Source organism: Corticium candelabrum, chromosome 3 (genome assembly GCF_963422355.1).
Source record: "Corticium candelabrum chromosome 3, ooCorCand1.1, whole genome shotgun sequence".
NCBI lineage: Eukaryota > Metazoa > Porifera > Homoscleromorpha > Homosclerophorida > Plakinidae > Corticium > Corticium candelabrum.
The window spans coordinates 8,023,505-8,050,037 of NC_085087.1; the positions used below are offsets into that span (position 1 = coordinate 8,023,505).

General features: G+C 44.8%; 5 protein-coding genes across 10 annotated transcripts; all 5 read left to right on the plus strand.

Annotated features, from left to right (window-relative positions):
* Positions 1–409: 409 nt before the first annotated feature.
* Positions 410–3,390, plus strand: LOC134177385 (roundabout homolog 1-like). 3 transcript variants are annotated; one of them, XM_062644160.1, is made up of 7 exons: positions 410–664; positions 729–808; positions 870–1,444; positions 1,528–1,921; positions 2,080–2,379; positions 2,458–3,011; positions 3,074–3,390. In XM_062644160.1, the coding sequence occupies exons 4-7, from the start codon at positions 1,819–1,821 to the stop codon at positions 3,128–3,130; spliced, it is 1,014 nt and encodes a 337-aa protein (XP_062500144.1). In that variant the 5' UTR covers positions 410–664; positions 729–808; positions 870–1,444; positions 1,528–1,818; the 3' UTR covers positions 3,131–3,390. The 3 variants fall into 3 exon arrangements, with proteins under 3 accessions (XP_062500144.1, XP_062500142.1, XP_062500143.1); XM_062644158.1 differs by having other exon boundaries at positions 416–664; positions 2,458–3,390; XM_062644159.1 differs by having other exon boundaries at positions 416–664; positions 729–1,444; positions 2,458–3,390.
* A 63-nt stretch (positions 3,391–3,453) lies between these two features.
* On the plus strand, positions 3,454–6,178 carry LOC134177204 (neuroglian-like). Its single transcript, XM_062643961.1, has 4 exons — positions 3,454–3,646; positions 3,961–4,272; positions 4,328–4,624; positions 5,507–6,178. The coding sequence occupies exons 1-4, from the start codon at positions 3,526–3,528 to the stop codon at positions 5,992–5,994; spliced, it is 1,218 nt and encodes a 405-aa protein (XP_062499945.1). The 5' UTR covers positions 3,454–3,525; the 3' UTR covers positions 5,995–6,178.
* Positions 6,179–7,049: 871 nt separating this feature from the next.
* LOC134177085 (hemicentin-1-like) lies at positions 7,050–10,450 on the plus strand. Of its 3 annotated transcripts, none has more exons than XM_062643795.1 (7): positions 7,050–7,136; positions 7,874–8,152; positions 8,222–8,488; positions 8,553–8,858; positions 8,927–9,298; positions 9,367–9,458; positions 9,523–10,450. In XM_062643795.1, the coding sequence occupies exons 2-7, from the start codon at positions 7,885–7,887 to the stop codon at positions 10,132–10,134; spliced, it is 1,917 nt and encodes a 638-aa protein (XP_062499779.1). In that variant the 5' UTR covers positions 7,050–7,136; positions 7,874–7,884; the 3' UTR covers positions 10,135–10,450. The 3 variants fall into 3 exon arrangements, with proteins under 3 accessions (XP_062499779.1, XP_062499778.1, XP_062499777.1); XM_062643794.1 differs by lacking the exon at positions 7,050–7,136 and adding an exon at positions 7,413–7,620; XM_062643793.1 differs by lacking the exon at positions 7,050–7,136 and having other exon boundaries at positions 7,513–8,152.
* Positions 10,451–12,268: 1,818 nt separating this feature from the next.
* LOC134176894 (uncharacterized) lies at positions 12,269–16,296 on the plus strand. Its single transcript, XM_062643568.1, has 8 exons — positions 12,269–12,487; positions 12,734–13,000; positions 13,120–13,386; positions 14,127–14,432; positions 14,496–14,864; positions 14,926–15,032; positions 15,101–15,681; positions 15,742–16,296. Exons 1-8 carry the CDS (start codon positions 12,403–12,405, stop codon positions 15,956–15,958), a joined length of 2,199 nt encoding a protein of 732 aa, XP_062499552.1. The 5' UTR covers positions 12,269–12,402; the 3' UTR covers positions 15,959–16,296.
* Positions 16,297–17,088: 792 nt separating this feature from the next.
* LOC134177229 (uncharacterized) lies at positions 17,089–26,511 on the plus strand. Of its 2 annotated transcripts, none has more exons than XM_062644002.1 (4): positions 17,089–17,220; positions 24,771–24,923; positions 24,987–25,121; positions 26,111–26,511. In XM_062644002.1, the coding sequence occupies exons 1-4, from the start codon at positions 17,127–17,129 to the stop codon at positions 26,371–26,373; spliced, it is 645 nt and encodes a 214-aa protein (XP_062499986.1). In that variant the 5' UTR covers positions 17,089–17,126; the 3' UTR covers positions 26,374–26,511. The 2 variants fall into 2 exon arrangements, with proteins under 2 accessions (XP_062499986.1, XP_062499985.1); XM_062644001.1 differs by lacking the exon at positions 17,089–17,220 and adding an exon at positions 24,341–24,601.
* The last annotated feature ends 22 nt before the right edge of the window (positions 26,512–26,533 follow it).

Here is a 26,533-nt window from a genome sequence, read left to right on the forward strand (position 1 = left end):
TGGTTCAATAATTCGCTATCAATTCGACGCGAGAACAATTCTCGACTAATCGCAAAGTATGACTCCACTACCGGCATTGCAACTCTCTCCATTCACGCGTTGACGCGATACGATTCGTTCACAATGCAATGTCGCTTCAAACAAGAACTCCTACGGCAAGACTTCATATCTCCTAATGCATCGATAAGTATTAGACCGATAGGTGCGTTTTCCTCTTTCCATCCTGTTAGAGGTTGACCATGCACTTTCGATTTCCATGTTTATTTCACTCTAGGAAAACCGGATCCTCCAGTCAATGTTTCACTAACCATACTCGTCTTTGATTCGTCTGCTAAACTGAAAGTACATTTCTCTTGGTCAAGCCCCCATTACACAGGTAATCTAGATGTGTTGGCTTACCGCGTGCTACATTGGGACGAAAGAACTTGCTCCGTGACGACCGCGTCTGCGTCGTGCGGGAAGAATAGTTTTCTCGGTCGTTCCGTCTTCTTTCAAGAGTTTGACTTGCGAGGATACCGTGACCGCGCACATGTCTGCTTCTCGGTTCAATCTCTGAATAAACTTGGATTGAGCGAGCCAAGCGACAAGAAATGCGTCGACATTAGTAACTCCTCAGTACCCTCACCCTCAGAGACGAGCCCTACTCGTCATCTTTCTGCAACAGGTATCTATGCATGACTGTGCATGTCACTGTGTTCGTATCCACGCATTTCTATTTCATTTTGTAGCAACAAGTGATAAGGCTCAACGAGCAGTTTTTCGAGTCGTATTAAAAACCGTGTCAGGACGCTGCCTTACAGGCACAAACGTACGCTACCAGTGACCCAAATTTCCTCACATTTGCACAAACAACGTTAATTCGCTTTTAGATCACTTCGACGGCTGTCGACAACGCTTTGGCAGTCTATTTCACCTCGATATGTTCTTGTACTGTTCTGCCCGACGACTTGACTGCAGTCTTGCACATTACAATGGGAGCATTCGTCTATCATGGAGGGACTGTTTTGCATTTTCGATTTAAAAACGTCATATCAAAACTAACGCAAGACGTTGAAACAGGGGGGAAAGAACTAAACGTGTCCGGCGTTTCGTTTCAATTGTTAAATCGCTGTTCGGTCACTAGAATAGACGAACCATGTCAACTACAATGTACAATGGATGAAACGGATGAAGCAGACGACAGTACTAAGTCTGCCGGTCAAGAGCACTTCTCCGTCTCGTTTGTTGTGGCTACCGGGACAGCGGCGTCTATGCTCACGTTGGTCGTCTTTCTTTCTGTCTGTTGTCTCTACCTCAGATGCACAAATCGGTCGACAAGTGAACGCAATTTTCTACATTCTGCTACGTCATTTGTTGCGTCGGGTAGAAACAACCCGACCGCAGTCAGCGCGGCTGCAGTTGCAGAAGAGACAAGACGAGCTAGCACTGTGCCTGCGCTATCAAGGTGAGTAACTACTACTCAATCAAACTAGTAGTCTTAAATTAATTATTACTGATATTAATAACTGATAGCCATCTGTCTTTTAGCACACTAAATGAAGCAACAGAAAATGGCCGGTCTAACGATTTGTCAACTCAAGATGAGACTCTAGTTTGAAATATCAAAGATACGAGAATCAGCCGCAAACAAAGTTTGAGTATTGTAAGAGCTAGCTAACTAGAATCTTCTTACCAATATGTATAAATCTTTTCTAACTACACATCTCGTTGTCGGTTGTACGTCTATGTCATACTTCCGGTGACTGACCTCATTTCCTAGAACCATCTGACTCGTTTCCGACATACGGGAAGGCAAGCAACAATTGTGTCTGTGCTCTGATGGCTCGTTACTCCCGACAACTAAAAGTAGGCAGTTACTTTGGTGTTATTGCTTGCCTTGTATTTGGGATTGGATCAGCGGAAAACACCCAGGGACCCCCAGGTGAGAACGTCGCCAATGTATTTCCTGTTTGACAATTCACTGCAGCTGCGCTAGCTAATGTCTTAGGAGAGACTCATCTGCATGCACCTCGTATTAAAATTTAAGCCACTGCACCAATGTAGCTTGTATTGGATAAGCGTTAAGTAGTTTATTAATAGACATTGAAGTCTATTGTGGGCGTCTGGATAGTCTACCAGCAGGAAGCAGTACAGTCCCTTTCCTGTCCGGAGAAGATGTGCTGCTAATGTGCAGGGCAATATCTGGAGAAGATATTAAAGATGTAACTTGGTCAAAAGACGGATACCATCTTAATGTGACCGATTGCCCTCCAGTTACAACTTCTCATTGCACAATCAAGGGAGGCAAGCTTCTGCTCAAGAATGCTAACTCTACAGACTCTGCAAGGTACAGGTGTCATACCAAGAAATCCTCAGGACCGCTTTCCGTTGAAGTGAATGGTCAGAACTTTCTATTAGATGTCACAACATTTATTGAAACGGTTATCATAAGTATTTCTGAATTGTGAATCTTTGTAGATTGGACGAACAAAACTGTGATATTGCCTCCGTGGAATCAAACAGCCCAACAACAATCCAATGCGTCGATTGTGTTTGTTGTCTCAAAGAATGTAGATATTTACGCTTTCTACAAAGATGACCAGCTGATTAAAATGGGACCTGCAAGGAGATTTCAAAATACCATGGATGGGCAGCTTCATATAGACAATGTCTCACAGGATGATGCTGGGAAGTACGCTCTGAGGGTGAAAAATTTGGAGACTCAACAAACAGCAGAAGCATCCCTAGACTTCACGGTTTACTCCATGGGGATATCCAGACAACGTAACAACACAAAGCCTACATCGATTATTCCAAAATATGCTTCATCTCATCGTATAGAAACTCCTTCAACTTTGCTTCCTCACCAGTATGTACTGTCACCAAACCACACCACCGGACATACAGCAACAAAACAAGCCGACGGTACTGTGATATTAAATAACAAGTTTGACTTATTGGATGAAGCAATTACTTCCACCACTGGCAAGGATTTTGGACACGTTGCCAATTCCAATACTTTCCTATATTGGGTGATACCTATACTTGTGATTTTTGTGGTGTGTATCCTGCTATTAGTAATTTGCCTGTACAGAACGAAGAATCGACAAAACGAGGGCTGGAAATTATATCTAGGACATTTACTATCTAGGCTAATACAGCAGCAGGGACAGAGCGACAAGCAAAACACAGCAGAGCATCAGCAAACTCAGGACATGATAATTGACCTGAGAAAAGACTGACTTGATTATGCAGTCCCTACGCATGACTTTAGTGTATAGATCAACACAGCAACCATGCACTTGGTTGCTTTGATTAGCAGATGCCCGGAATGGGAGACTGTGCAGTCCGAGAGACCGCGGTTCATGCAGTGTACAATTTTAGTTGTGAACATATGCCTGTATATCATTAGCCACAGACGTATGCTTGTGTGTCGCTGGAATTTAGTATACGGGCTTGCATGCATGCGGGTCACCTGAGGCGTGGAACAGGTATAGAGCGCGAGTGCGTCGTTGACCGACTCTTGCCATCCGATTCTCTGCGTCGATGTTTCAGTATCAGCTGTTGCCACAAAGCAATGAATGTTGGCTAGTCATCATTCTTGTCAGTCTAGGTTTGATCGGGATATCAACATCAACCACCAATTCGTACAATAGCACTATCACAGGTCAGTCATGTCACACAAGTTCAACTAGTCACCTAGAGTTGCATGTTTGCTCATTGCGAGCTCCCGCTATCAATGATCAAGCATATATAGTCGCCATGGGCAAGACCCGTTGCACCCACGGTGGTGCATGAGCGTGCATCAATCTTCTACAGTCTGACTGTCTCCTTAGTTTAGTAACAAGTAGACAACAACACACTTGTTGTAGAGCTGCTCGTCAATATTTACAGCGACTAATCTGTTCTCAGTCCACGTCATGCATCCTTTCCCCGACCGGTCTGTTAGCGCGCGCATTACATTAGAACGCTGTTTTTCAGATCAACTTTCGGTTCAATGTAGACGTCCTAGGAGCCAACCGGCTACAAGCAACGAAGTCGCATTTTTCGCCAACGAATCGGTTTTATTCTGGTGTCGCACACCGTGGGAAAGCATGTCAGAAAAGGTCACGTGGTCAATAAATGAGCGACCTATCGACGAGTCCGATTGTCCACCACATGCTGATTCTCATTGCGCCATTTTGGAATTCGGTAAGCATCTGCGCATAAACGATTTGATGCCTAACGACGCGGGAAACATAAAATGTCACACGAATGGCAGATCCTCCCCATTTCTAGCCATAACGGTAACAGGTATGACATCAAACGCAAAGAAGGTAACGATTTTCTCACATTTTGTCACGTACAGATCCGACAGTTCAAAGTGGGCCGGCCATCCTAGCTCCATGGAATCAAACGGCGGTCGTTGGGTCAAATGTAAGCATCGTTTTCATCACCAAGTACGCGGATGTTTTCATATTTTGGAGAGACGATCCGCACCATGTCATTCAAACAAGCGTCGGAAACACTTACGAAAACAGGATGGATGGAAATCTTCACGTAATGAACGTGAGCAAGGCAGACGAAGGAAAGTATACGGTGAAAGCACTGAACAGCCACACGGGCCAAACAAGACAAGCATCTAAATACCTCAGAGTCTACGAAAGTAAGAACTAGCAGTCAAACACATTGAATTCGTACCGCAGTCGAACCTGTCTATAATGGCCACTACAAACTAGTAAGTCGGTCACCTGCAGCATGCGACAGTTGGAGTGATGGTGTACCACTAGGAGGCATAGTCACTAGGTGTGATAAGTCATGTGCTGCTGTCACTGGCTGGGCTGTCATCATGTGCTACAATCAATCACGTTGAGACCAACGTTCCCAGTTCATTACAAAAATGACTTTGTACAGGAAATATAGTTGACCCTAGATCGATTGTGATCAACGAGTAGCGGTATAGCTGCGGACTTAGTGCAGTTCACAGAAACTCAAACTTTGTGAGCTGCTGAGCGTTTTATTGCATGCAAAGCCGTTTTAAGAGTATCACAGTGGCGTAGCCAGAGTTTTTAGAAAGAGGTTTCCTACTAGTCCGGGACGTAATTTTTAGTGCTTCAATGCCCAGGACTAGACGACTCGCCGATCGAGCATATACATACTATGCAACAACGTATTATAAGTTGACATCTCAACACACTGTTCGGCCTTTCCACTCTTACCTTTGAATAACGAGAGTCGAGACTGTTTTTCATGATAGCAACGCCCAAGGAAGGGTTTTTTGCATGGGCAACGTGGAAACATGCCTGATAAAAATATTAGTTATAAATGGTGGCAGTGTTACGTAGACAGCAGTTAACTTAACCCCAAAAATTTATCAGCTATTTGAGAGACTTATTAGCCGGGCACAACAGCACCACTGTCCATGAAATCCGTTGGAAATGTCCCAGTGTGCATGCCTCGCTAGGACACGTGTTATTGTTAGAATGGTGGGCTCTCAGACAGGTTTGACTGCATCATTAACTAATTTCAATTACTACTGAAACAATAGAGTCAAAGTCTGCTCAATCAAACCACAACCCTGAACCATCTGAGACGATAAAGCTTACCGGTGTAACAACAACTACCACTAATCGAGACTCTCAAGAAAGTTCTATTGATATCACCGAGTCTATCATCTTTTCAAGTGACTCTTCTGTTCCCTTTGATCTACAGCAAGCAGGTGGTCAACAACGTGACAACAGGATTGTCACCATTGTGATATTCTCACTGCCAAGTGGAATACTAATGATCATTGTAACAATGATAATAGCTACTGTTTACTGCCACAGACGAGTAAATGTGGTAGAAAAAACAGTGATTGATACAAATCATATTGTGATTGATACAAATCATATTGTCAGAAATGGAAAGAACAACTCGCAAAGCCAAGTAAATGAGGCAGTAGATATGATGGATGATATTTCGAGAATCATCGATCCTGCAGCACCGTTGCCCTCTGCTTCTGCATCATCAATTGGCAACAATCAAGAAGAGTAAGAAACACTGTGTGTGCATACCCTGTATAACCATGGCTGGGTCGTGAGCAGTTTGAAAACACTTTACATGTGCAAAATGGCAACAATGTGATTGGTTATAGGACTGTTATACCACATGTTATCTAAGTACTTGTCAGACGACTATGAAATCAATGCACCAGCAATGTTAATATAACAACAGTGACAATGCACGCAATGTCTATAGCCTCTCCTGATTCTTCTGTAACGTATTACAGTTGATCAGCACCAGAATCATACCGGTCACACTGATATGGCACATTAGAAGTGAGCAAACTATTCAAGCACACATCACAGACCCACATATACGCACGCACGCAAGCACATCTATCTTTTTACTAACTTCAAACTGCTTGGTATCTGTAAAACGTGCGAACCCCGCCCAGCCCTTTCGTTTCCTGTCTTGTTACAAAGTGTGGCTTGGCGTACACACCAGCGTGTGCACTACTGTAGTGCCAGATTAGCTTCTCACTAGGGGCGTTTCTTTGACGCGCACACGTTAGCAATAATGTGGTAAGAGACTGTCATCATCTGGTGTAAGTAGGTAGCAACAAGCAAACAGACACACTTGAATTATCGTTTAGTTAGACAATATCAAACCCCCAAAACATTACTTTTATATTTGAATACTATATAATGTTAAGTTTGTATTTCAATTATCCTAACGTGACATACTATAGATCACAGTACAGTGCCATCAATTTAGGGAAAGAATGCGCGCGTAACCGAACGAACACAAGCACGCAAGCACAAAGTAAAATTCATTGAGTTTTACCAGCTTTCCACGCAGTGCATGAATTCTATACTGGCCATTACAAAAAAACCATACAAGGCGTGATAAAGGCAGGCTTCTACAGTGTAAAGCACTCGTCTTCAAAGTGCTAGTTGGAGTTGAATTGGTGGCATTCTGAGCAAGATTTAAACTTAAGCCTCAGATTCCATCAGTTCTGCTCTACAGACGGACACGTACATCCGTCGGTTATTAGGTTACAGGGTAGTCACCGTAAAGCAACTGTAAACACCAGAGACGCGCGCATCTCTCCATTGGCGTTATCTAGCACCTCGTTGAGAAGTGTGCAGCTGTCAATATCTCGTGCCAACTAGCGACGTTCCACTTTCCATCAGGTGAATACAGTGGGAGCACTCGGCAGATGTAGAAAGATTTACCCTTTTCCAGGATTGAAGTCATCGCCAGCCACATATCGGTCACAGAGACCAACACTCCTCGTCGTTTCGTAACTATCAGGTATCGCGATCTCGCGTTCATTGTGTCTTCCGTGAAAGTTCAGATCCTAGAGCCTGATTGTTCCATCAAAGGCAACCAGTGGTGGTGCAGAGCTAGTAAGTAGATTGACACTTTTCAGCCAACAGCTTTTCCTTTGTTAATACACACCGACAATCGTGCTGCTGGTTCCTCTCGACTTTCCTCTCCTTTGTTTGATCGGTTTTAACGCGGTCAAAGATCTAGTGTCCGCTCATAAGGCTTTAGACGAGCTCGCACTAATCGATCAAGGATATTTGCTTTACAAAAACGTCTGTCGTCTTTCTTCCGTCATGGCGCTCTACTTTCTATATGCCGTTGTTTCGGCCACAATGCAACTTGTATCAAGTAATGATCATGCAATGAATTGTTGTTTGTCGTGATTGAATGTGTCACGTTGAATGGGATTGCGAAATCGGTCTAGAAGGGGGAATTCCCGCCATTGGTACTATCGTAGCTGGCGTTGCTGTTGAACGATATCTGAAGCTCGTTTTAGCTTCGAGTGCTCGCAAATCGTTGAAATACTGCGATTCCTCAAACGAGGACTCGCTGCAAGCCATTCTAGTGCGACTATTTTCTGACTTTCGTGTTCTCTTGTCAGGTGATGTTTACATGAAAGTTCCTTTCCCTGAAGTTGAGCAAGAACAGTTTGCTAGTTTCGAGTGCCTCCAAAGCGGAACTCACAAAAATGTAAGAGTTCTCAAGTGGCTTTTCAACGGAGCGCCCCTTCCCAGAGATACCCGTATTACATCTGCTCGCTCCCCATACTACAACTACCTGCAAATAGGCACGAGTCTTCCAAAGCACTCCGGAGTATACACGTGTGTGGCTCAAGACGGAGGAGAAATACGCAATGCGTCGGGAAAACTCTTCGTTGCCTGTGAGCGTACAGTTAGAGGTGTAAATGACGTAATAGAAAAACAATGGACTGGTTTGTTGTTACATGCAGGTCCCATCAAGCCGTACAAGCAACCCATAACGAAAGCTCTCCTTGGGAGCAACATTAGTCTGCAATGTGACGGGGAATGCTATCGATACATTATGTGGGCTAAGAACAATGACTATGTCACAAGCACTGAATCCGAACGGTTCTCGTCTCCAGGAAACGGGTCGATACTCCATATTACTAACGTGAGTCTATCAGACAATGGAACGTTTACGTGTGATTTTTACCTCTTGAAAATGAAACGAGCCTTTGTACAACTATTAGTCATAGGTAAGCGGAAATGGATAGGTCAGTTGTCGGGTGTTGTGAGATGAACCTGTTTGTTGTTGTGAAGTCCCAGCGGATCACGTCACCGTACGAAACTCGAACGAGGTCGCAGAAATCGGTCACCGTTACGAGATACAGTGCCAGAGCAACGGGATACCTCGACCGGAATCGGTTTCCTGGTTTAACAATTCCGTACACATTAGTCAGACAAACAGAGTATCGATGCAATACGATGGAGAGACCGGGACCGCAACGTTGGCTCTACATCGGGTAACTCGTTTCGATCTGTCGAGCATCACGTGCCGCTTCAAGCAAACGCTCAATGCACAAAAACTCAACTACGTAGCTGCTACAAATCTTATCACTCCAACCGGTAAACATCCTTGTTATCGCATTAAAAACGGTTTGCTTTCACTTTCATTTCTTTTTGAAAATCTTTAGGGAAGCCGGACGCGCCAACCAACGTCACACTGGATCTGTACGTCTCGCGTCCGATTAGATTCCACTTGTCCTGGGCTGCTCCGAGATTTACCGGCCACTTGCGAATGCTCGCGTACCGTGTCTCGTACTGGAATGACAACGACTGTCGGGGAGCTTCCGTGACTGCTTGTTCTATAGGTGAATACTGGCTCGACGATTCCGTTCTGTCTCATGAGTTTGAGCCGCAGGGATACAGCAGCCGCGCGAGGGTATGCGTGAGCGTACAGTCGGTCAACAACAACGGTTTGAGCGTTGCCAGCGAGGCTACATGCGTTGGAGTCAGACGCTCTGTTTCTTCTCCTCCTCCATACACGTTACAGCCACCGGCACACGGTAATTCCTATCTGACAACCGTTTGTGGCAACCGGTTGGTATTCATGCACATGCAATGTGTACACTAGATATCTCAAATACATATACCCATGTACCTAAAACGAGAGCAGAATTTCAAGCACTGCTTAGGAACGTTGACCTGTGCTCTGGAACCATTAAAGTATATGCTACCGTTTTAGACAGTAATGCATGTCGCGCATTTCTCTGTCTTGTACACCCTCTAGGTTGGTCAAGAGCTCGTTACCAAAGCCTTAGCATCTCACTTCAGTTGGTTATGTTCGTGCAATATTTCACCTCAAGATCTGAATGTCATTTCATACGTTCAGTTGAGCGGTATCGTCTACTACCACGGAACCATCTTATCGTCCACACCAAGGCATCTAATTGAGAACCTATCACAGAGCATTCAAACTGGTAAGGCAATGATGCCTCTATATGACAATTATCTACTTTTCCTTCACACCTGCCCAACCATACCAAGTCAAGGAGAGTGTACGATCTCCACAGCAGACAACCCAGTTCTGCGTTGTCAGAGCACAGAGGATAAACTTAGAGAAGACGCAACAGCTGCAGCAGCCACTGAAGATAGTACACCTTGGCTGTCACTGCCTAGCATCATTATTATATCTGTTCTGGGATGTCTTCTCCTCTTTGCTATTGTCATCTCTATAGTGGCATTTGCTGCCCCATGTCGACACTACAATCAAGCAGTTGGAGACAAAGATGGCTTTAAAAAACGGAGCCAATCAGAATTTGCTAATTCCAACAAGAAAGATCACGCAGTAAACGATCAGTTGTCTGACCAAGACGCTGATCAGTGTAGAGAATCATTCTAAGTCTGATGCAAAATTCACTTGTTTTTTGGAAACACAAGACAACGGTACGTGCCGCTGCACGTGACTACTTGGATCCACTCAGACGCACTATTGTTACTGAAGTTGTTAGTAAACGAACCCTACAACTGCAACAACATTTGTTGCAAACTGCAAATTTGTATACGCGGAGCAAACGAGCTCCTACTGTATCTAGTTGACTGATAATTATAGTTATTGTATATAGACAAAATTGCTAATAAATAATTAATTTTATCGTTTAATTAATTAATTAATTGCATTTGTGTGTTGCTCAACCTTTTGTCATATTGAAATGTCCGATAACTCGCAAGCAAATCGTAGTCATAGTTCGAGCATACTGCTAGAGTTGAAAAAACGCATTATTGTCTAGCAATACAGAGTTTATTAGCACAACTTGCTACACACCTCTCTAACATTCGCTCACACCGAAAAATGACACTCCCACTCTTCTTTTCACTGCCAAAATAGTTTCTCCTCGCTTGCTGGAGTTCCATACCTCAAGTTGAAGCTCGGTACGGTCTACAGACGTTGTTTGACTGAATTGGTACGCATGCTCGACAAGCACTAATATTCCCGGATACTTTCGTTTTTAATTAGTTTCCAGATTTACTGAATCTGTAAGACAAATTAAACCATTGTTTTCAGATTAAATGCCACAAATAATAGGCCTAGTTAGCAAACAAAAAAGGGTCGCCTCGTCAGGTGGGTTGCAGTACTGAATGCACTGTCAATCAGCACTACAGCATCCGAGACTGAAATCCGCACTGCGTCTAGGGCAGGGCTACGAAAAGATTGAGTGTGTCCTGAAATTATAATCATTGCAACTATAGACTCGTGATCATGCACCGAACAGTCGTAGGCGTAGAAATTTTTTGAGGTCTGATCTTGTGCAAATGATTAGGGGCCGGTCATTATTAATTAGTTGTCTGGGGAGGCTGGCAAAATTTGCCCATGTCCGCATACTCTAGTTTGATATGTGACCCCTGCAAAATATGCCTGCTAAAATCTTCTGACCCCACTGTCTGTCGGTTAGCTTAATTAATTTAGATGACCCCCCTATATATGTGCTTGTAAGTTGCAGTAAAGGTATGTACAATAAAAAGTAGTCTGTTTCAGGGCTCAAGTGTGGCCTGGGTATGATTCATAGAGTTGGTCCTTTGTATTCAACCCGCTAACAAAAATATACTGTTCTTGCATACAATTCTATAATATACAAATAAACATCCCTGAAAAATTATAATACCCCAACAGAAGGTGACCCGAATGCCTAGTGACCCCTGCAAATCACTGAATTTCAAAGTTATGACTCTCAGCAAATTTGGCAGCCCCTCAGGACACTTACTTAGTAATGACCGGCCCCCTATGCTTTAGAAATTATTGAATTGCATGGAAGCTGTGGCAAGAAGATTATACACGTGGCTATGGCCCCTGTGAAGACTCAAGCGAGTCAGGGGCAGTAAAAAGACTGACTCGCGTCTAGAGTCCTGGCCTCTACAGTTCCTACGTCTAGGCAGCTGCTGCTTCTGCGGTGGCTTATAATAATTAATGTGATCGCAGTATATGCAACGCTGTCTGTCTTCTAGCAAAACATTACCGTGCATTAACTAATTAATTAAAATCAACGATATCTCTTAACTGTCTCAGAGATTATATAATTATAATAACAAAGCTAATGTCTGTGGAAACTTAAAACTTTCTAGTAAATATTTACCACACTAGGCTCGCTCTCATGCCCACCCGCACTGTCTAGAAACAAGAAACAGAAAGAGAGAGGTATCTCTAGTAACAGTTTATGTCCAGAGCACGGTGTCAAAAACGGTTTTTCCCCTCTCTGCTGCTACAACATGATTACTAAACCAGACCTCACACACTGCATGCATGACTCTTACAGCTATGACTACTAATGTTAGGTTAGGGTTCCAGTACACTCAATAGTCATCTAACGCCATAATATGATGCCATCTTTTACTATCATCGCCTACGGCAGTCACGTGCACACGTGTGGGTAATGGACAGTCTAAACAAAGAAACCAGCATGCGTCAGCTGAACTAACAAATATATGTCCCGCGTCACAGCTGACCTGTTCAGTACGCTTCTTGTAAGTCTTGCGGTTGATAGAATTCAACTAATTTTTCGTCGCTGTGTGAAAGAAAGCTCGTCTTATATATTGAAGTTCAATAGTTTGCTCGTTTCTCGCAGATCTGGAATCCAAGGAAAGCGGTCGAGTCTCATTGACGGGGAACGTTAGAATGAACACTACATTTGTCAACAGCTGGTGTCTGTTGTTGCTGGTCACGTATATCACCTTGTCTGTGATTTTGCCTTCTGTGCAAGGTAAGCTAATCGTGCAGTACGTCCAACACACTGCATGTCTTTACACTCATGCAGCAATGCACTCTAGAGCTAGCTGCATCATGATGTGACAGCTCCAGACTCTTGACTTCCAAGTGGTCCGTGGACATGCATCACGCATGCAGTTGGTTGGATGCAGTATAGTACATAAGTGTTTAGTGGTGGGGGAACATAACTCGTGGGAACTCTTGCATCAGATGATATATTGATGTCATTATCCCTCTCCAGGTTCTGTATATGTAAGATTCTTATCTAATGCTCTAATGAAAGGACAACACGCTATGTTTGAGTGTTTCGTGAATGGAACCGACAAGCAAGCGATGGTTACCAAATGGTTAAAGGACGGTCGTCCTATACAGCCGAGCACCAGAATAACGTCTCTGCCTCGCCCGTATTACAACCGGCTCGTCATCCATGATCTTCGAGTCACAGACTCGGCTACATACACTTGTGTGACAAACGACGGCCAAGCAACAGAATACCTAGTCGTGAACAGTGAGTGAGCATGCAGAAGTCTGAGAGTGCCATCCGGTGGGACACCCTGATGGTCTTTCAGACTGACAAAAACTTTAGAAAATAAATAACAAGATTGATGTTGACTGTTGTGTGTCTAGATCCAATTCAGACGTATCCGCAGCCTGTTGTGGTGGCGGTCGCCGGAGGAAACGCGACTTTGCGTTGCGACGGGAGATACTACGACTACATCTTCTGGTTCAAGAACGACTATGCCGTGGACATTGTTGAGCCGGAACGTTTCTACTCGCCTGGGAACGGATCGCTCTTGCACATCACAAACGTCAACATGACCGACAACGGATCTTTCCTGTGCGAATTCGTCTCGATCGAGACGACCTACAGACAAGTAGAATTGGTAGTGCTAGGTAAGTAAGGACAGAGAGACAGACAAGACAGACAGACGGACAAGACAGACAGACAGACAGACAGACAGACAGACAGACACAGACAGACAGACACAGACAGAGACAGACAGACAGACAGACAGACAGACAGACAGACAGACAGACAGACAGACAGACAGACAGACAGACACAGACACAGACACAGACAGACAGACACAGACACAGACAGACAGACAGACAGACAGACACAGACAGACAGACAGACACAGACAGACGGACACAGACAGACAGACAGACAGACAGACACAGACAGACGGACACAGACAGACAGACAGACAGACAGACAGACAGACAGACAGACACAGACAGACAGACAGACAGACACAGACAGACAGACAGACAGACAGACAGACAGACAGACTCGGTCCAACTCCAAAAGTGCAATGCAAACGTCATCTCTAAGAAGTCATCTTCATTGACTGGAGTCAACAGATGTGACCTTTATGCCACTCAGTTCTTTAGCCACTAGCTGACACTGAGCTAGGGCTTTGCACGTAATTTAGCTGCTTTTAGAGTTTCTAGAGTTTTTAGAGTTATTAGTTCCTTCAAGTTTTGTTTTGAATTTAGTTTAGTTCATGAACATTGATAGTAGTTGGACAGACAGACAGACAGACAGACAGACAGACAGACAGACAGACAGACAGACAGACAGACAGACAGACACACGCGCGCGCATCATTAATTGTGTCTTGCTTTATTAGATCCAGCTGATCAAGTTAGTGTAAGCAGATCGAACGGCGCCACTCTGGTCGGTCATGCGCATGATATACGCTGTAAAAGCAACGTTATACCGCTTCCTCAATCTGTCGTTTGGCTCAATGATTCGAAGCCCATTCAGCCTTCCGGCAGAGTGACGACGTGGTACGACAAAGGGACGGCCACTGCGAGTCTCACCATCACCTCCATAGCGCGCTACGACAGCTACAACATTACATGTCGCTTCAGACAGGACTTTCCGGGTGGAACATTTAACCACGTCAAAGGTGTCATCCATATTACATCAACAGGTAAAATATTGTTTGTCTTTGCTACCTTCAGTTTCGAATACTAACTGTCATCTATCTTGAAAGACAAACCTGACCCTCCCTCAGACTTGAAAGTAGATGTTGTCCTTTCGAGAGATTTCTCCTTCAGGAAAATCATGTTGTCGTGGACTCCACCAGTGTATACGGGCAACTTGCAGATGCTTGCGTACCGCATCACCTATTGGGATGAAAAGGCGTGTAGACGGTCTGCGTGCGAGGAGGACGAATACTGGCTACACAGCAACATCGTGTCGCATCTCTTTGATGTAAGGAGAGGAACCAATCACACACGACTGTGTTTTTCTATCCAGTCGGTCAACAACGAGGGTCTGAGTGCTCCCAGCGACAGCAAATGTGGTGGCGTTTTTCTTCCTCCGACCGCTCGTCCGTCGATATCAGAGCGTCCGACGACAGGCAAGATGCACCATATGGACAACAATTGTGTGAGATAAATTAATCTGTGATTCGATTGTAGAGACTCGGAGGATCACTGGAACCACTAGTAGATCTAGAGTTGCTGTTACTGTGAGTTTTCAAGTAATATTGAAGAGTGTGGAGAAACTGTGCTCCAACTCATTCAAAGTAAAACATTTTTGCTCTTTGTGCATGCCAACTACATCTAGTACACTGTCTGATATCATCGTGTGTAGGTCAGTAGGGATATCGTCACTAGAGCTCTGGCCTCGCTTCTCAGCCTGATGTGCTCGTGTACCGTTCTGAGGAGCGACGTGACCGCGGAGGAGTACGCGCGTGTGGGGGGTGTCATTTACTATCATGGAACCCTAACGTCTGTACATGCAAATCACACTGTAGACAGCTTGGATCACTACATACAAACCGGTGGAGAGAGTCTTCGCGTATTGAGAAGCAACTTGCAGTTCATTCCCGGATGTGAGACTCGAGTGGTAGACGGGTCTCTATGCAGCCTATCTGAAGAAGACAGTTTGGCTCTAAACTGTAGTGAAAACGAGAGAGCCGCCGGCACTGTGGTCGTCGCTGCATCAGGAAGTGACGCATCGTGTTCGCCATATTTTCTAGCCATTATCATTATTGGCTCGGTTGTCTGCGGATTCCTACTAGAAATCATGATTTCTAGGGTTTACCGTCGTTGTCGTCGTCAAACCGGCTGTCGACGCTCGTTATCAAAGCAGTCGATTGTTCATTACATGAACGGTACCGCAGCTGATGGCAGTGGCCGAGTGTCCATCAGCAAAGTATCGACTTCTAACAGGTAAAGTCCCATACTGTTGACCGTCAATGATACACTGCCACTTTGAGCTTCCATCTTTAGCGAGTTGAGTGATCTGGATCAACGGGCAGGCACTACGTTACATATGGTGGAACAACTGGGCAACGGGCATAGTTATACGGGTACCAGAAACGACTCTGGTATCCATATCGACTCACCGGTACCCTACTGTAACCCACCCGTTGGCCCTGACGTCATTAGCAGTGATGACGTTTTCTATGTTTTGGAAGAGCAGGAGGGAAAGGTGACGAATGTGTAGTCAGTAGAGCAGCATCACTACACTACATATATTAATCGGAGATGAATCAATTAGAGCCATTTTGTTCCCTGCTGGATCGATATCCTAGCTGCCCTTCTGATGAGCTGAGACGTGTCTCCTAGCTAGCTGGCAGATAGCTGAATTGTATCACCCTAGGCTGCAGATGAATTTGCTATAGACAATGGGTTCCATAGCCTAATATGTTCTAGTAGTAACTAAGTTGCTTCGTTTGTAACGTTCAGTGCTAGTTTGTACGTAAATAACAATTTTATAGTAAATAACAATTTTATAGTTACTGTTATTGTAATATACACTCATTGTATGAACTCGATCTATGAAGCAATACTGTAAACAATTAAGTTAAAATCCCCGTTTCCTTGCCAAACCAGCACCGTCGAGATTATGCGCATGCGCGCCATTACTGTAGACTTAATTAATAAGTTATATTACAGGGTTGACAATTCTGGAGTGTAGGCTGCGTATAATTTGGGAAGCACCCTGTTGCATATGCAAGCTTGGGTCATCCTGCACTAACGCTTGAAGATATGCATGGCTTTGAGTGTCAACGCGCAGGGAGATGAAGGCAAAAGTCCAGCCTTGGCACGGTAAGAAACACTCGTCTACGTTGCAAAGCACAACATGAGTGGCACGTGATTGCTGTAGAAAGAAATTTTGCATGTACAAGTCAACATACATAATTTTGCATGTACAACAACATAAAGGCGGTGATTTCAGGGCACATCACTGTTAGTACGGAATTAATTTGTGCCATAACAAGTCCACAGAAAAAATCCAACTCCACTAGATCTATATCGCACAAAATCGCGCGAATCGCCCCCACCACAATTTTCATCTTCATGCAGTTTAAGTTTCAGCCTTTGCAAAAATTAACGTCTAATTTGCCAGCTCAGAACATATTGCTCCATAAACAATGACGTAATTGGCGCGAAAGGCACGCCAACTACAAACATACTTCAGCGCTTTTACGGCTTTGTGTGACACACTTCCCCACACAAGTGTGACACACCTATTGACAAGATATTAACCAGGTCGTTATCATTACGGCATTGTGCCTGCTCGCATGCTGCTTGTTTGTCGATCGAAAAAGTCATTCGACTAAAGCTACGCAGAGAGAGAGAGAGAGAGCGTCATTTCGTAACTAGCAGGAATGTCTCATTTCCACCATGGTCTCATGGTCTTCGGTCTCATGGTCTTCGCTCTCACAACTGTATTCAGGCTCATCACGTGTACAGAAGTAAAAGGTAAGCTGTAGGAAGAGTCCGCACGTGAGTAGTAGAAGTTACAAACGGTCAAAACCCGCACGACCTCTCTAGAAGGGCTAGACATGCTCTCTATAGGGGTGCGTTTGATTGGGCTCTTCCAGAAGAGGCTCCGTGTGCATGCCCTCTTCCAACTTCTACAGTTCTGCCGCTCTAGTCGGTAAAGCCAACCCTACCAACTCTAATGCTGGTGGGAAGAGCACGCCCATCTTCCAGCTCTACTGGTTGGAAGAGCACGCCTGTCTTCCAACCCATTCCGCAACAGCAACGACTGGAGTCTCTCCAACGACAATGTCCGGATGACCATGCCACAGCCTCCAGTCTCCTTCTTCCAATCGAACGAACCCTAGGTGTAACGGGATGGAGTATGCAAGTCATCGGTGGAATGTTGACATAGCAGGTAGCCCCCAATATATCCGCACATAACTATTTAAATTGAGTATACTCATATGACATCTCTAGCTAGAAGAATGTCTCCCTAGTGCAAGATCGCGAGAACGTGAAATACGTTCACTTACTGCGTCAATATTTCTCGATCGCTTGAAGTGCATGTATATCTATCGTTCTGTAGATACAATCACACCATCTGCAGCTGACCTCGTCGCCCATTGGAATGTTTTCATGCCTGCCTACTGTTGATGCGAATCTAATGTTCACTGCGCCATTACCTTTTCCAGCCTGTTCGCGTGTTTAGACTGATGATCATCTATATATTTCGTCACGTTATAATGTTTGAGGTTTTTAGTCCAACCCACTGGTATCAGCTAAGGTTTCCAATGCAGGCCAGCCGACTTGCGTACTTACAAGTCAGTCGCTTCGTCCGACAAACAGACGCGCTGTGGACAATGCACGTTCGAATTCCCGTGGAGCGCCAAATTTCTGTTGAAGACGACACTAGATAGTGACTAGCCGCGCACACCGAAAATCCAGCTGTCAGACTACAGAAGAACCACTATGTACGCAGAAACACTGTGGAACAAGCCAAATGTTCTAAGTCAGGTATAGCCTCAACGCTAGGCCATCTTCGCCGTACGTGGTGCAGTAACGCGCTCGATCATACGTAGGACGGCTGGTTGTTGGTTGGAAAATATGCACGTGTAACGAGTATACGACTTGCAACAGTTGAAACCCAAAAGGCCACGATTCTATTGTGCCCGTACACTATATACTAGTCACAAAGTAGGTGTGTCCATACGGTACCACTAATTAGTATGACTGAGTTACTCTACATTCCTCCCTCCTACGATTCTAACGTGACCTCACGTTACAATGACACAACTGCAAAAATCACTACTTCGTGTCACTAACTACGTAGTCCTGTAGCCATCTTGGTCGATTATGTTCTCTAGCAGGTCTTCGAATCGGTAAGTCCACGACCAATGGTTGGTCTAGTACATCCGGGACTTGGCCTTCCGTGACTACCTCCTCAAAGTACTGAACTGCTGCCGGTAGAATATTCGGACTGGCCTCCTCTGCTTGTTGCTCGTTCTCTTCAGTTGGTTTCATCACTTGTTGTTCTCGATCTTCCTGACAGCTGTCGTGTACCGGATGTCTGTAACATGGCTTCACTCGGTTATAGTGTACTCGCCTCCGTCGTCGTCTTCTACCTTCCGCAGGAATGACGTCCATGGTGCCATTGTCGTACACTGCCAATACGCGGAACGGACCCTTCCAAGGTTTGGCTAGTTTGCTGGACATTCCTATATTTACAACTGGAGTAAACAACCAAACTAGATCACCTGCCGTGTAATGATGATGTGGAGATGTCTTCTGGTCGTAGTTCTCCTTCTGACGACGTTGTGCTGACACGATGTGCGTCTCTACGAATTCCTTGGTCAGAGCTCTGTCCTCCTTCAATCGTTGTCCGAACTCCGTTGTTGCTTCTGGTTCAGGAAGAGGTGCTCCAGTCTGAACGTCGACAGGAAGGCGTGCACTTCTTCCTAACATCAATTCAAATGGACTCATTTGTGTCGTTGATTGCTTTGATGTTCTGTAGTGAAACAGAAGTACAGGTAGACATACATCCCAGTCTCGCTGATTGTGGGAGACATGCTTAGCAAGCAGGTCTAGCAGAGTTCGATTTGCCCTCTCGACTAACCCATCACTCTGGGGATGATACGGAGTAGTTCTAACTTTCTTTATCTCAAGTATCTGGCAAACCTCCTGCAGTATCTTGCTCTCGAAATTTCTCCCCTGGTCACTATGGAGGATAGCTGGTGTTCCAAGTCTGCAAAAGACCTCATCAACAAGTACTCGTGCCACTGTTGATGCCTTCTGGTTGGGTAGTGCAAAGGCTTCCACCCACTTGGTGTAATAATCAGCCATGACAAGCAAATGCTTGTTTCCCTTTTCTGTCTGAGGTAATGGACCTAGAAAGTCAATAGCGATCATTTCCATTGGACCTCCAACTGTAATGTTGTGTAGTGCTGCTCTTGGGTGACGTGGTGGTCTTTTCCTCTGACTACACTGTATACAACACTTGATCCAGTCTTTGATATCTTGAGTGTATCCTGGCCACCAAAATCTATCCTCCAGTCTTCCCAAAGTCTTTTCCAATCCAAGGTGTCCACTCTGGTCATGCAATTGAGTTAAGATCTCTGATACTAAAGATGTTGGAACAACTACTAATTCTTGCGTTTGTCTTCCTGTAGCCATTCTCCTGTCCCGAATTCTGTACAGTAGTCCATCGTCTGTTACTTTCAACTGATGCCACACTCGACCAAACTGTTTAAGCTTTGAATTACTTTTCCACTTTCCCGCAAACTGTGGTCGTCCTGCTGGCATCTGCTCAAGCACTTCCTTTATTTCAGTGTCACTTTTCTGCATGTGCTGCAAGTCAGCAGCTGACCATTGGGGAAGGAATCCAACTGCTGCACATGATTCAGATGTCTCGTTGTGGAGAGTGGATAGCATTTCCTGGTCTTCTTTGTCTGTGTCATGGTGTCGACGTCTCGATAAGCTATCTGCATTAGTATTGTCCTTGCCCCTCCGGTAGACAACGTCCATGTCATACTCCCCTAACATCAAGATCCATCGTGCCAGTCGTCCCGTTGGTTCCTTGACTGACTTCAGCCATGATAATGGACAGTGATCCGTTGCTACTGTAAACTTGTGACCGTACAAGTAAGGACGAAATGCTGTAACTGCCCACACAATTGCGAGTGCTTCCTTCTCTACTGTTGAATAGTTGTGTTCTGCTTTACGCAAAGCCCTGCTAGCATAGGACACTACTCTCTCTTTCCCCTCGATCACTTGAGATAGCACTGCCCCCAATCCTGTCTCACTAGCATCGGTGGCTAGGTGGAACGGTTTATCAAACTGTGGAAAAGCTAGGACTGGTGGTTCCGTCAGTCTCTCTTTTAGGACAGTGAAAGCTCTTTCACTGGCTTCAGTCCAGACGAAGTCTGTGCCTTTCTCCTGCAGTTGAAAAAGTGGGGCAGCAATCTGCGAAAACCCTGGTACGAACCTCCGGTAATAACCCGCTAAGCCAAGGAATCCCTTCAGCTCTTTAACTTCTGTTGGTCTTGGAAAATTCTTGACTGCCTGAAGCTTTACCGGATCTGGTTGAATACCCCTCGCAGATACTATGTGTCCCAGGTACTTCACGGAATTCCTCGCAAAGTGACACTTAGCAGGTTGTAGCTTCAAACCTGCTGCATTCAATCTCCCAAATACCCTTTCTAGCCTCAACATGTGTTCCTTGAACGATGATGAAAACACTATGATGTCATCCAAGTAGATTAGACATTCTTCCCATGATAAACCAGCTAGCACCGCTTCCATGAGTCGCTGAAAAGTACTGGGCGCATTGGTAAGACCGAAAGGCATGACATTAAATTCATACAGCCCATGCATTGATGTGAATGCCGTCTTTGGTCTATCCTCGGGTGCCACCTCTACTTGCCAGTACCCAGAAGCTAAGTCCAACGTAGAAAAGTACTTGGCTCCTGAAAGGCTGTCCAGTGCCTCATCTATCCTAGGCAATGGGTATGAATCTTTAGTCGTGACAGCGTTCAACTTCCGGTAGTCTACACAGAATCTAAATCGGCCATCCCTTCTCTTTACAAGAACAATCGGACTTGACCAAGGACTTGCTGATGGACGAATAATGTCCCTCTCCAGCATCTCTTGAACTTGGTGTTTGACCACGCCTCTCAAGCTGTGTGGAAGTCGTCTGGGGTGCTGTCTAATTGGGGGACTGTCCCCAGTCTTGATTCTGTGTTGGACACGATCCGTTCTGCCTACTTCGCCTGCTTGGAATGCAAACAGATTAGCATGCGTGATGATCAGTGCCTCCAATTGTTTTCGTTCGCTTTCCTTCAGTGGCAGCTTGTTTAGTTCAAATTGCTGCACTAACTCATTGTTCTTTTCACTAACTGATGCATTAGTAGGTATGACATCACTTCTAGGGACTGTATCTTGGCTAGTGTCAATTCCTGCATCTGGTTCTTGAATCACGCCTACAATGGGGACGTTGTGGTCTATGCTGGTCAGTTGCCCTAATGTAGTTCCTTGTGACAGCTGCACTGGTCCACCAGGTGCCATCAATTGCACTGGCACCACATCCTGATCCAAACTGATTAGTGAGTGGGCAATCATGACACCTGTCTTGCTAATGACAGTATATTGTCTGGCTCTAACATTGCCACTCCCTCTTGACATACCTTGTTACCATACTCATCCACTATGTGAGCTTCTCCCAGCTGTCTCGTCATTGTGGGAATCTGCATGCTGTGGTTGAGAATCAGAAAACAATGATTGCTTTGTACTCCTGGTGTGGTCAACCTTCCAATTGCACCTCCTGGTAGTGTCAGCCTTCTTCGCCTCAAGTCAACAGTAATGTTGTGCTTCAAAAGAAAGTCTACACCAAGAATGGGTCCTGTAGCTATGTTGGCTACCAAAAATGTATGATGAGTCTTCCACTGACCAATTTCCACTTGCAAATCCATCTTGCCACAGACATGGATATCATTTCCATCCACTCCTTTCAGTGAATTGTGGCTATTCTCACCACTCCTAGATGAATCGTGGTTTCCCAGATAAAGCCTGCTGGGCACCAGAGATGCAGATGCACCAGTGTCTACCAGACACTGCGTCATCTGTCCTGCCACAATCGCCTGTACTGTGAGAGAGCATGATTGATCAGCTTCTCCACCAGTCAGAATACCCACAGTATTACTTTTCTGCGGTTCTTTGGTCAGGCTATTGGGGTTACTGTTGGTCTTCTTCCATGCTTCCTTGTGGGTAGGTTTCCCAGCCGGCACTGGACAATCTCGTTTCCAATGGCCTGTACTACCACATCTGAAGCATCCTCCACTACTCTTTCGAGATCGGGACTGTTGCTTCCCAGTAGCTCCACCTTGAATGCGGTCTTCCAGTCGTTCCAGACGCGAGGTCAACGCTTCTAAAGAACGCACCATTGTTTGTGCTAATGATTCCTGATCAGCAGACTGTGCTCCTGTTGTGGCAGCTATTCTCCCTTGTCCTTTACCTTGCCTGTCCTCTTTGCGACGCTGCAAGAGACACAGCTCTCTAGCTTTGCTCACCGTTTCGTTAAGGCCCACTGGTGCTAAGACGTATAGCTGATCACTGATGACCTCCGGTAACCCGGCAATGAACCGGTCAATCAACTGCTGCCGACGCAACTCTGCGGATAACCCAGGCTGTGCTCTGTCTAGCAAACGTTCTAGATCACGTACAAACACATCAAGGTCCTCACCCGTCTGCAGAGTGCGACTATTGAGCTGCCGCGTTGCAAGGCGACGACGTTCTTCTGTACGCGGTTCAAATGCTGTTTTCAGAGCGGCAATGAGGTGGTCGTACGTATCCGTTTGCTGTTGGGTCAGCCGTTCAAACACTGCAAAGGCTCGTCCTTGCAGCAGAGTAGGCAACCGTACGACCTTGTCGTGGGCGTCCCAGCGGTTAGCAGAACAGCAGAGATCAAAGCGACGCAACCAGGTAGATATGTCGCCATCAGCAAAAGGTTCTGGTAGGCACGGCTGACGATAGGCTTGAACCTGAGGTTGCTGTACAACTGGCTGATCGGCACCTTGCTGAGCCATGAACTCACTTCTGACACCAAAATGTAACGAGTATACGACTTGCAACAGTTGAAACCCAAAAGGCCACGATTCTATTGTGCCCGTACACTATATACTAGTCACAAAGTAGGTGTGTCCATACGGTACCACTAATTAGTATGACTGAGTTACTCTACACACGCTAGAAATGTAGATTCAGCGTTGCATGTTTTTAGGTGCTAACTCCTTTAATATCAAGAGCAAAGGACTAAATACCATGTACAGGATGGACAACCTGACGGCTGAATTCTCGTTAACAGCTACTAAACAAAGAGAGGTGGACCCTTATGATGACATCACGTTATTGGTCGCACGTCTAGCTCTCGTCTATTGGTCGGAATTAATAGCTTCATTTGCATCTGCGCTAGTCGAAAAATATGGTCGTATATAACGTGTGCGTACGCACGGTCGGTCGTCGCCAGACGACTACGTACCCTTAGCCCGGATATCCGGGTCACGGGTAACAAATTACGTTTGCGGCAACAGTACACTGCTCAAAATGCGAACAAACCCTACCGAACTCGATCTCTATTGAAACAATTGCGTATAGAGAAAACTTAGCGCTTCAGCAACTCTTCAGCTAGTATGAGTCAAAATTTTAAATTTTATATGTTTGCAAAACTGTACTATGGGGTTAATTAATTAAAAACTAATAATTCATTCGTGTACAGATATTATGTGTTACCTTGCAGATGTTACTGTGCGTGTTATTGTTCCTGACGGAATCTCAGCCAATGTGCAGAGGCTAGAGATATTTAGTAATAGCGAGCAAATGGTTATACTGGAATGCACTAGCAGCGGAACACCCAAGTGGACAAAGAATGGAAAGCCGTTGTTGTGCTCTCCCAAGGCCAAGTCTACTTGCTCTGTTCGAAACAATCGGTTGACAATAAGAAATATTGACCCCACAGATGCAGCTAGCTATGTTTGTGAAGACGTCTCTACTGGCAGCAAATCCGTCCCCTTCATTATCATCATCAAAGTCACAGCACCACCAGCAGTTGATATTCCATATATAGTAGCACTTGGAAATCAAACTGCTACTGTGGGTAGCAACCACACAATCCCCTTTAATATTACAAACGCCCATAGCTACAAATTCTACCTGGATGGACAAGGTTTGACAATGGGGGAAGGGCTACACTACGATGTTGTCAGTAGTGGAAACTTGCTGATCACTGGAGTGAACGAAAGTGATAACGGAGAGTACTCAGTTGTTGCAACAAATTTCTATACACACATGGATGCAACAAAATCTGTATATCTCACTGTCATCCCTAAAGGTAAACGACAAGCTGCCAACGCAGCTTCATTAGCATGCATGCATGCAGACTGAGTGCATGGATTTGACGTCACAGGCTAGAGTTCATAACCTGGATAAATTAATTAAAATCTGTGATCTAATATTAACCACTGACTAAACTGGTTGCTCACTCTCTTGTCTCGATCTAGAGATTAAAGTGAGCCAGAAATTTGATTCGACAGGAGATACTTTCAGGACTACTCCTAATCCGGATATTGATACCACAACAAAGTCACCAAGTGTAGGTATTTCACCAGGCAACTCATCATCTCTACCAGCAGACAACACAACAGAAGGTCCAAGTAAGAAAGATCAAAGCATTTTTCCTGTTCGAGTTAAGATCAAGTTGCAATCAAACTGCGTAGGTCACAAGCCACCTCACAATTTGACTTGGGAAATACTCATTGCAATTGGGTGTTTGGTTACCCTATGCGCACTAATAGTTGCTGTTGTTGGTTGTCACAAACTATTGTTCTCCCGACCTTCAACAGGTCAACATGGTAAGAAGAACATATAAATTAAACGTGATGCAAGTAAAAGAGACTTGTATGGAAGCAGAGAAGGGTTGTGCTGTGTTTCACTGTGCACGATGTACCCTTCTCAGTTAGGTCTGGTTCTGTTGTACTTGTCTAAAATGCACTCTGTTACTACTAATAATAATAATGAACGTTGTTTGCTGTACTCAACTATGCAGTCTGTTGCTAAGAATGGATCTGCTGTGCTTGCCTATGAACTCCATTACTAAATACAGTAAGTCAATTAATTAATTAATAATGAAACCCGTCACAACTACCTCACATGGTTATTGAAACACGTCATCAGTACTTTGGTCTTTCTTTGTTATCTTGGTTTACTGCCTGTTGTGCCCAGCATTAGGGAAACAGAAATAACTGGTAGTATATAGTATATAGCTACGCTATTAGCATATGGCATATACTGAGGCTTGGTAAAATTTGTGCATGCCAGGTTGGGCAGAACATGTGTTTGTGTATGCAGTCGTAGATATGACTGCAAATGTGCAGCTGGACTGGAAGCCACACACGTTCCAGCTAAGCTGGCACGCACCAATTTTAATGAAAAGGCCTCAATCAGTAATATATGCTATTACACTGTGTACCAGTTATTTTTTCCTCAAACACCAGACACTAAATAAAACAACACAACTCGACCAAAATTACAGATAAGATGTTTCAATAGCCACGTGATACTGATGTAGTTGTGACGTTTGGTCACAGGTTTCATTACTAATTAACTGGCTGTATTTAGTATTCACAAAGCGTATAGGCAAGCATGCACAGCAGATCTGAATGTCTATTCTTAGTAACAGACTGCATAGTAGTGTAGTAACAAGCTGCATAGTAGAGCACAACAGACAAAATTCATTTCTATTATTAGTAACAGAGTGCATAGGCAAACACAGCAGACCTATAGCCGAGAAGGGTCATGCACATGCAGTGAACCACATCATGACCCTTCTCGGCTTTGGTAGACGTGAAGCTGGAAGGTGATGAGGAGAACATAGAACACCATGAAATGGACGTAAGAGACGAGAAAAGAAACGCAGAAGACGGTGAAGAAGACACAGGACAACATGAACAAGACACGTGTAATACAATGATCAAAGAGGATCTACGTAAACTTGGTGACAAACTAGAGAAAGTAGAAGGAAGAATGATGGGAATGGATACCAAAATGGACGATTACCACGATGAAATAGCAGGTATTTTAACGGAACAACCACCATCTAGTTGAAAAAGGGTAATGCATTACACGCAACTGTTGGTTGAGTTGTTATTAGTTAGCATAAAGCTGCTCTGTTATTGAAACTCTTTGTACATAAAATCTTATTATTAAACAGTTACTACACCTACAATTAGACCCGAGCATCCCTCATCCTCAACAGGCAAATGGC

Bases quoted from the DNA above. Each gene is read 5' to 3' on its own strand.
- LOC134177385 (XM_062644159.1), top strand. From the start codon at position 1,819: ATGGCTCGTTACTCCCGACAACTAAAAGTAGGCAGTTACTTTGGTGTT. The intron at 1,922-2,079 runs GTGAGAACGTCG...GTTTATTAATAG, and splicing joins AAACACCCAGGGACCCCCAG to ACATTGAAGTCTATTGTGGG. The intron at 2,380-2,457 runs GTCAGAACTTTC...GAATCTTTGTAG, and splicing joins GCTTTCCGTTGAAGTGAATG to ATTGGACGAACAAAACTGTG.
- LOC134177204 (XM_062643961.1), top strand. From the start codon at position 3,526: ATGTTTCAGTATCAGCTGTTGCCACAAAGCAATGAATGTTGGCTAGTC. The intron at 3,647-3,960 runs GTCAGTCATGTC...GCTGTTTTTCAG, and splicing joins GTACAATAGCACTATCACAG to ATCAACTTTCGGTTCAATGT. The intron at 4,625-5,506 runs GTAAGAACTAGC...CTGAAACAATAG, and splicing joins ATACCTCAGAGTCTACGAAA to AGTCAAAGTCTGCTCAATCA.
- LOC134177085 (XM_062643793.1), top strand. From the start codon at position 7,660: ATGTGTCACGTTGAATGGGATTGCGAAATCGGTCTAGAAGGGGGAATT. The intron at 8,153-8,221 runs GTGAGCGTACAG...TGTTACATGCAG, and splicing joins GGGAAAACTCTTCGTTGCCT to GTCCCATCAAGCCGTACAAG. The intron at 9,299-9,366 runs GTAATTCCTATC...TGTGTACACTAG, and splicing joins GTTACAGCCACCGGCACACG to ATATCTCAAATACATATACC.
- LOC134176894 (XM_062643568.1), top strand. From the start codon at position 12,403: ATGAACACTACATTTGTCAACAGCTGGTGTCTGTTGTTGCTGGTCACG. The intron at 13,001-13,119 runs GTGAGTGAGCAT...TTGTGTGTCTAG, and splicing joins AGAATACCTAGTCGTGAACA to ATCCAATTCAGACGTATCCG. The intron at 14,865-14,925 runs GCAAGATGCACC...ATTCGATTGTAG, and splicing joins ATCAGAGCGTCCGACGACAG to AGACTCGGAGGATCACTGGA.
- LOC134177229 (XM_062644001.1), top strand. From the start codon at position 24,445: ATGGGGGAAGGGCTACACTACGATGTTGTCAGTAGTGGAAACTTGCTG. The intron at 24,924-24,986 runs GTAAGAAAGATC...CAAACTGCGTAG, and splicing joins CAACACAACAGAAGGTCCAA to GTCACAAGCCACCTCACAAT. The intron at 25,122-26,110 runs GTAAGAAGAACA...CGGCTTTGGTAG, and splicing joins ACCTTCAACAGGTCAACATG to ACGTGAAGCTGGAAGGTGAT.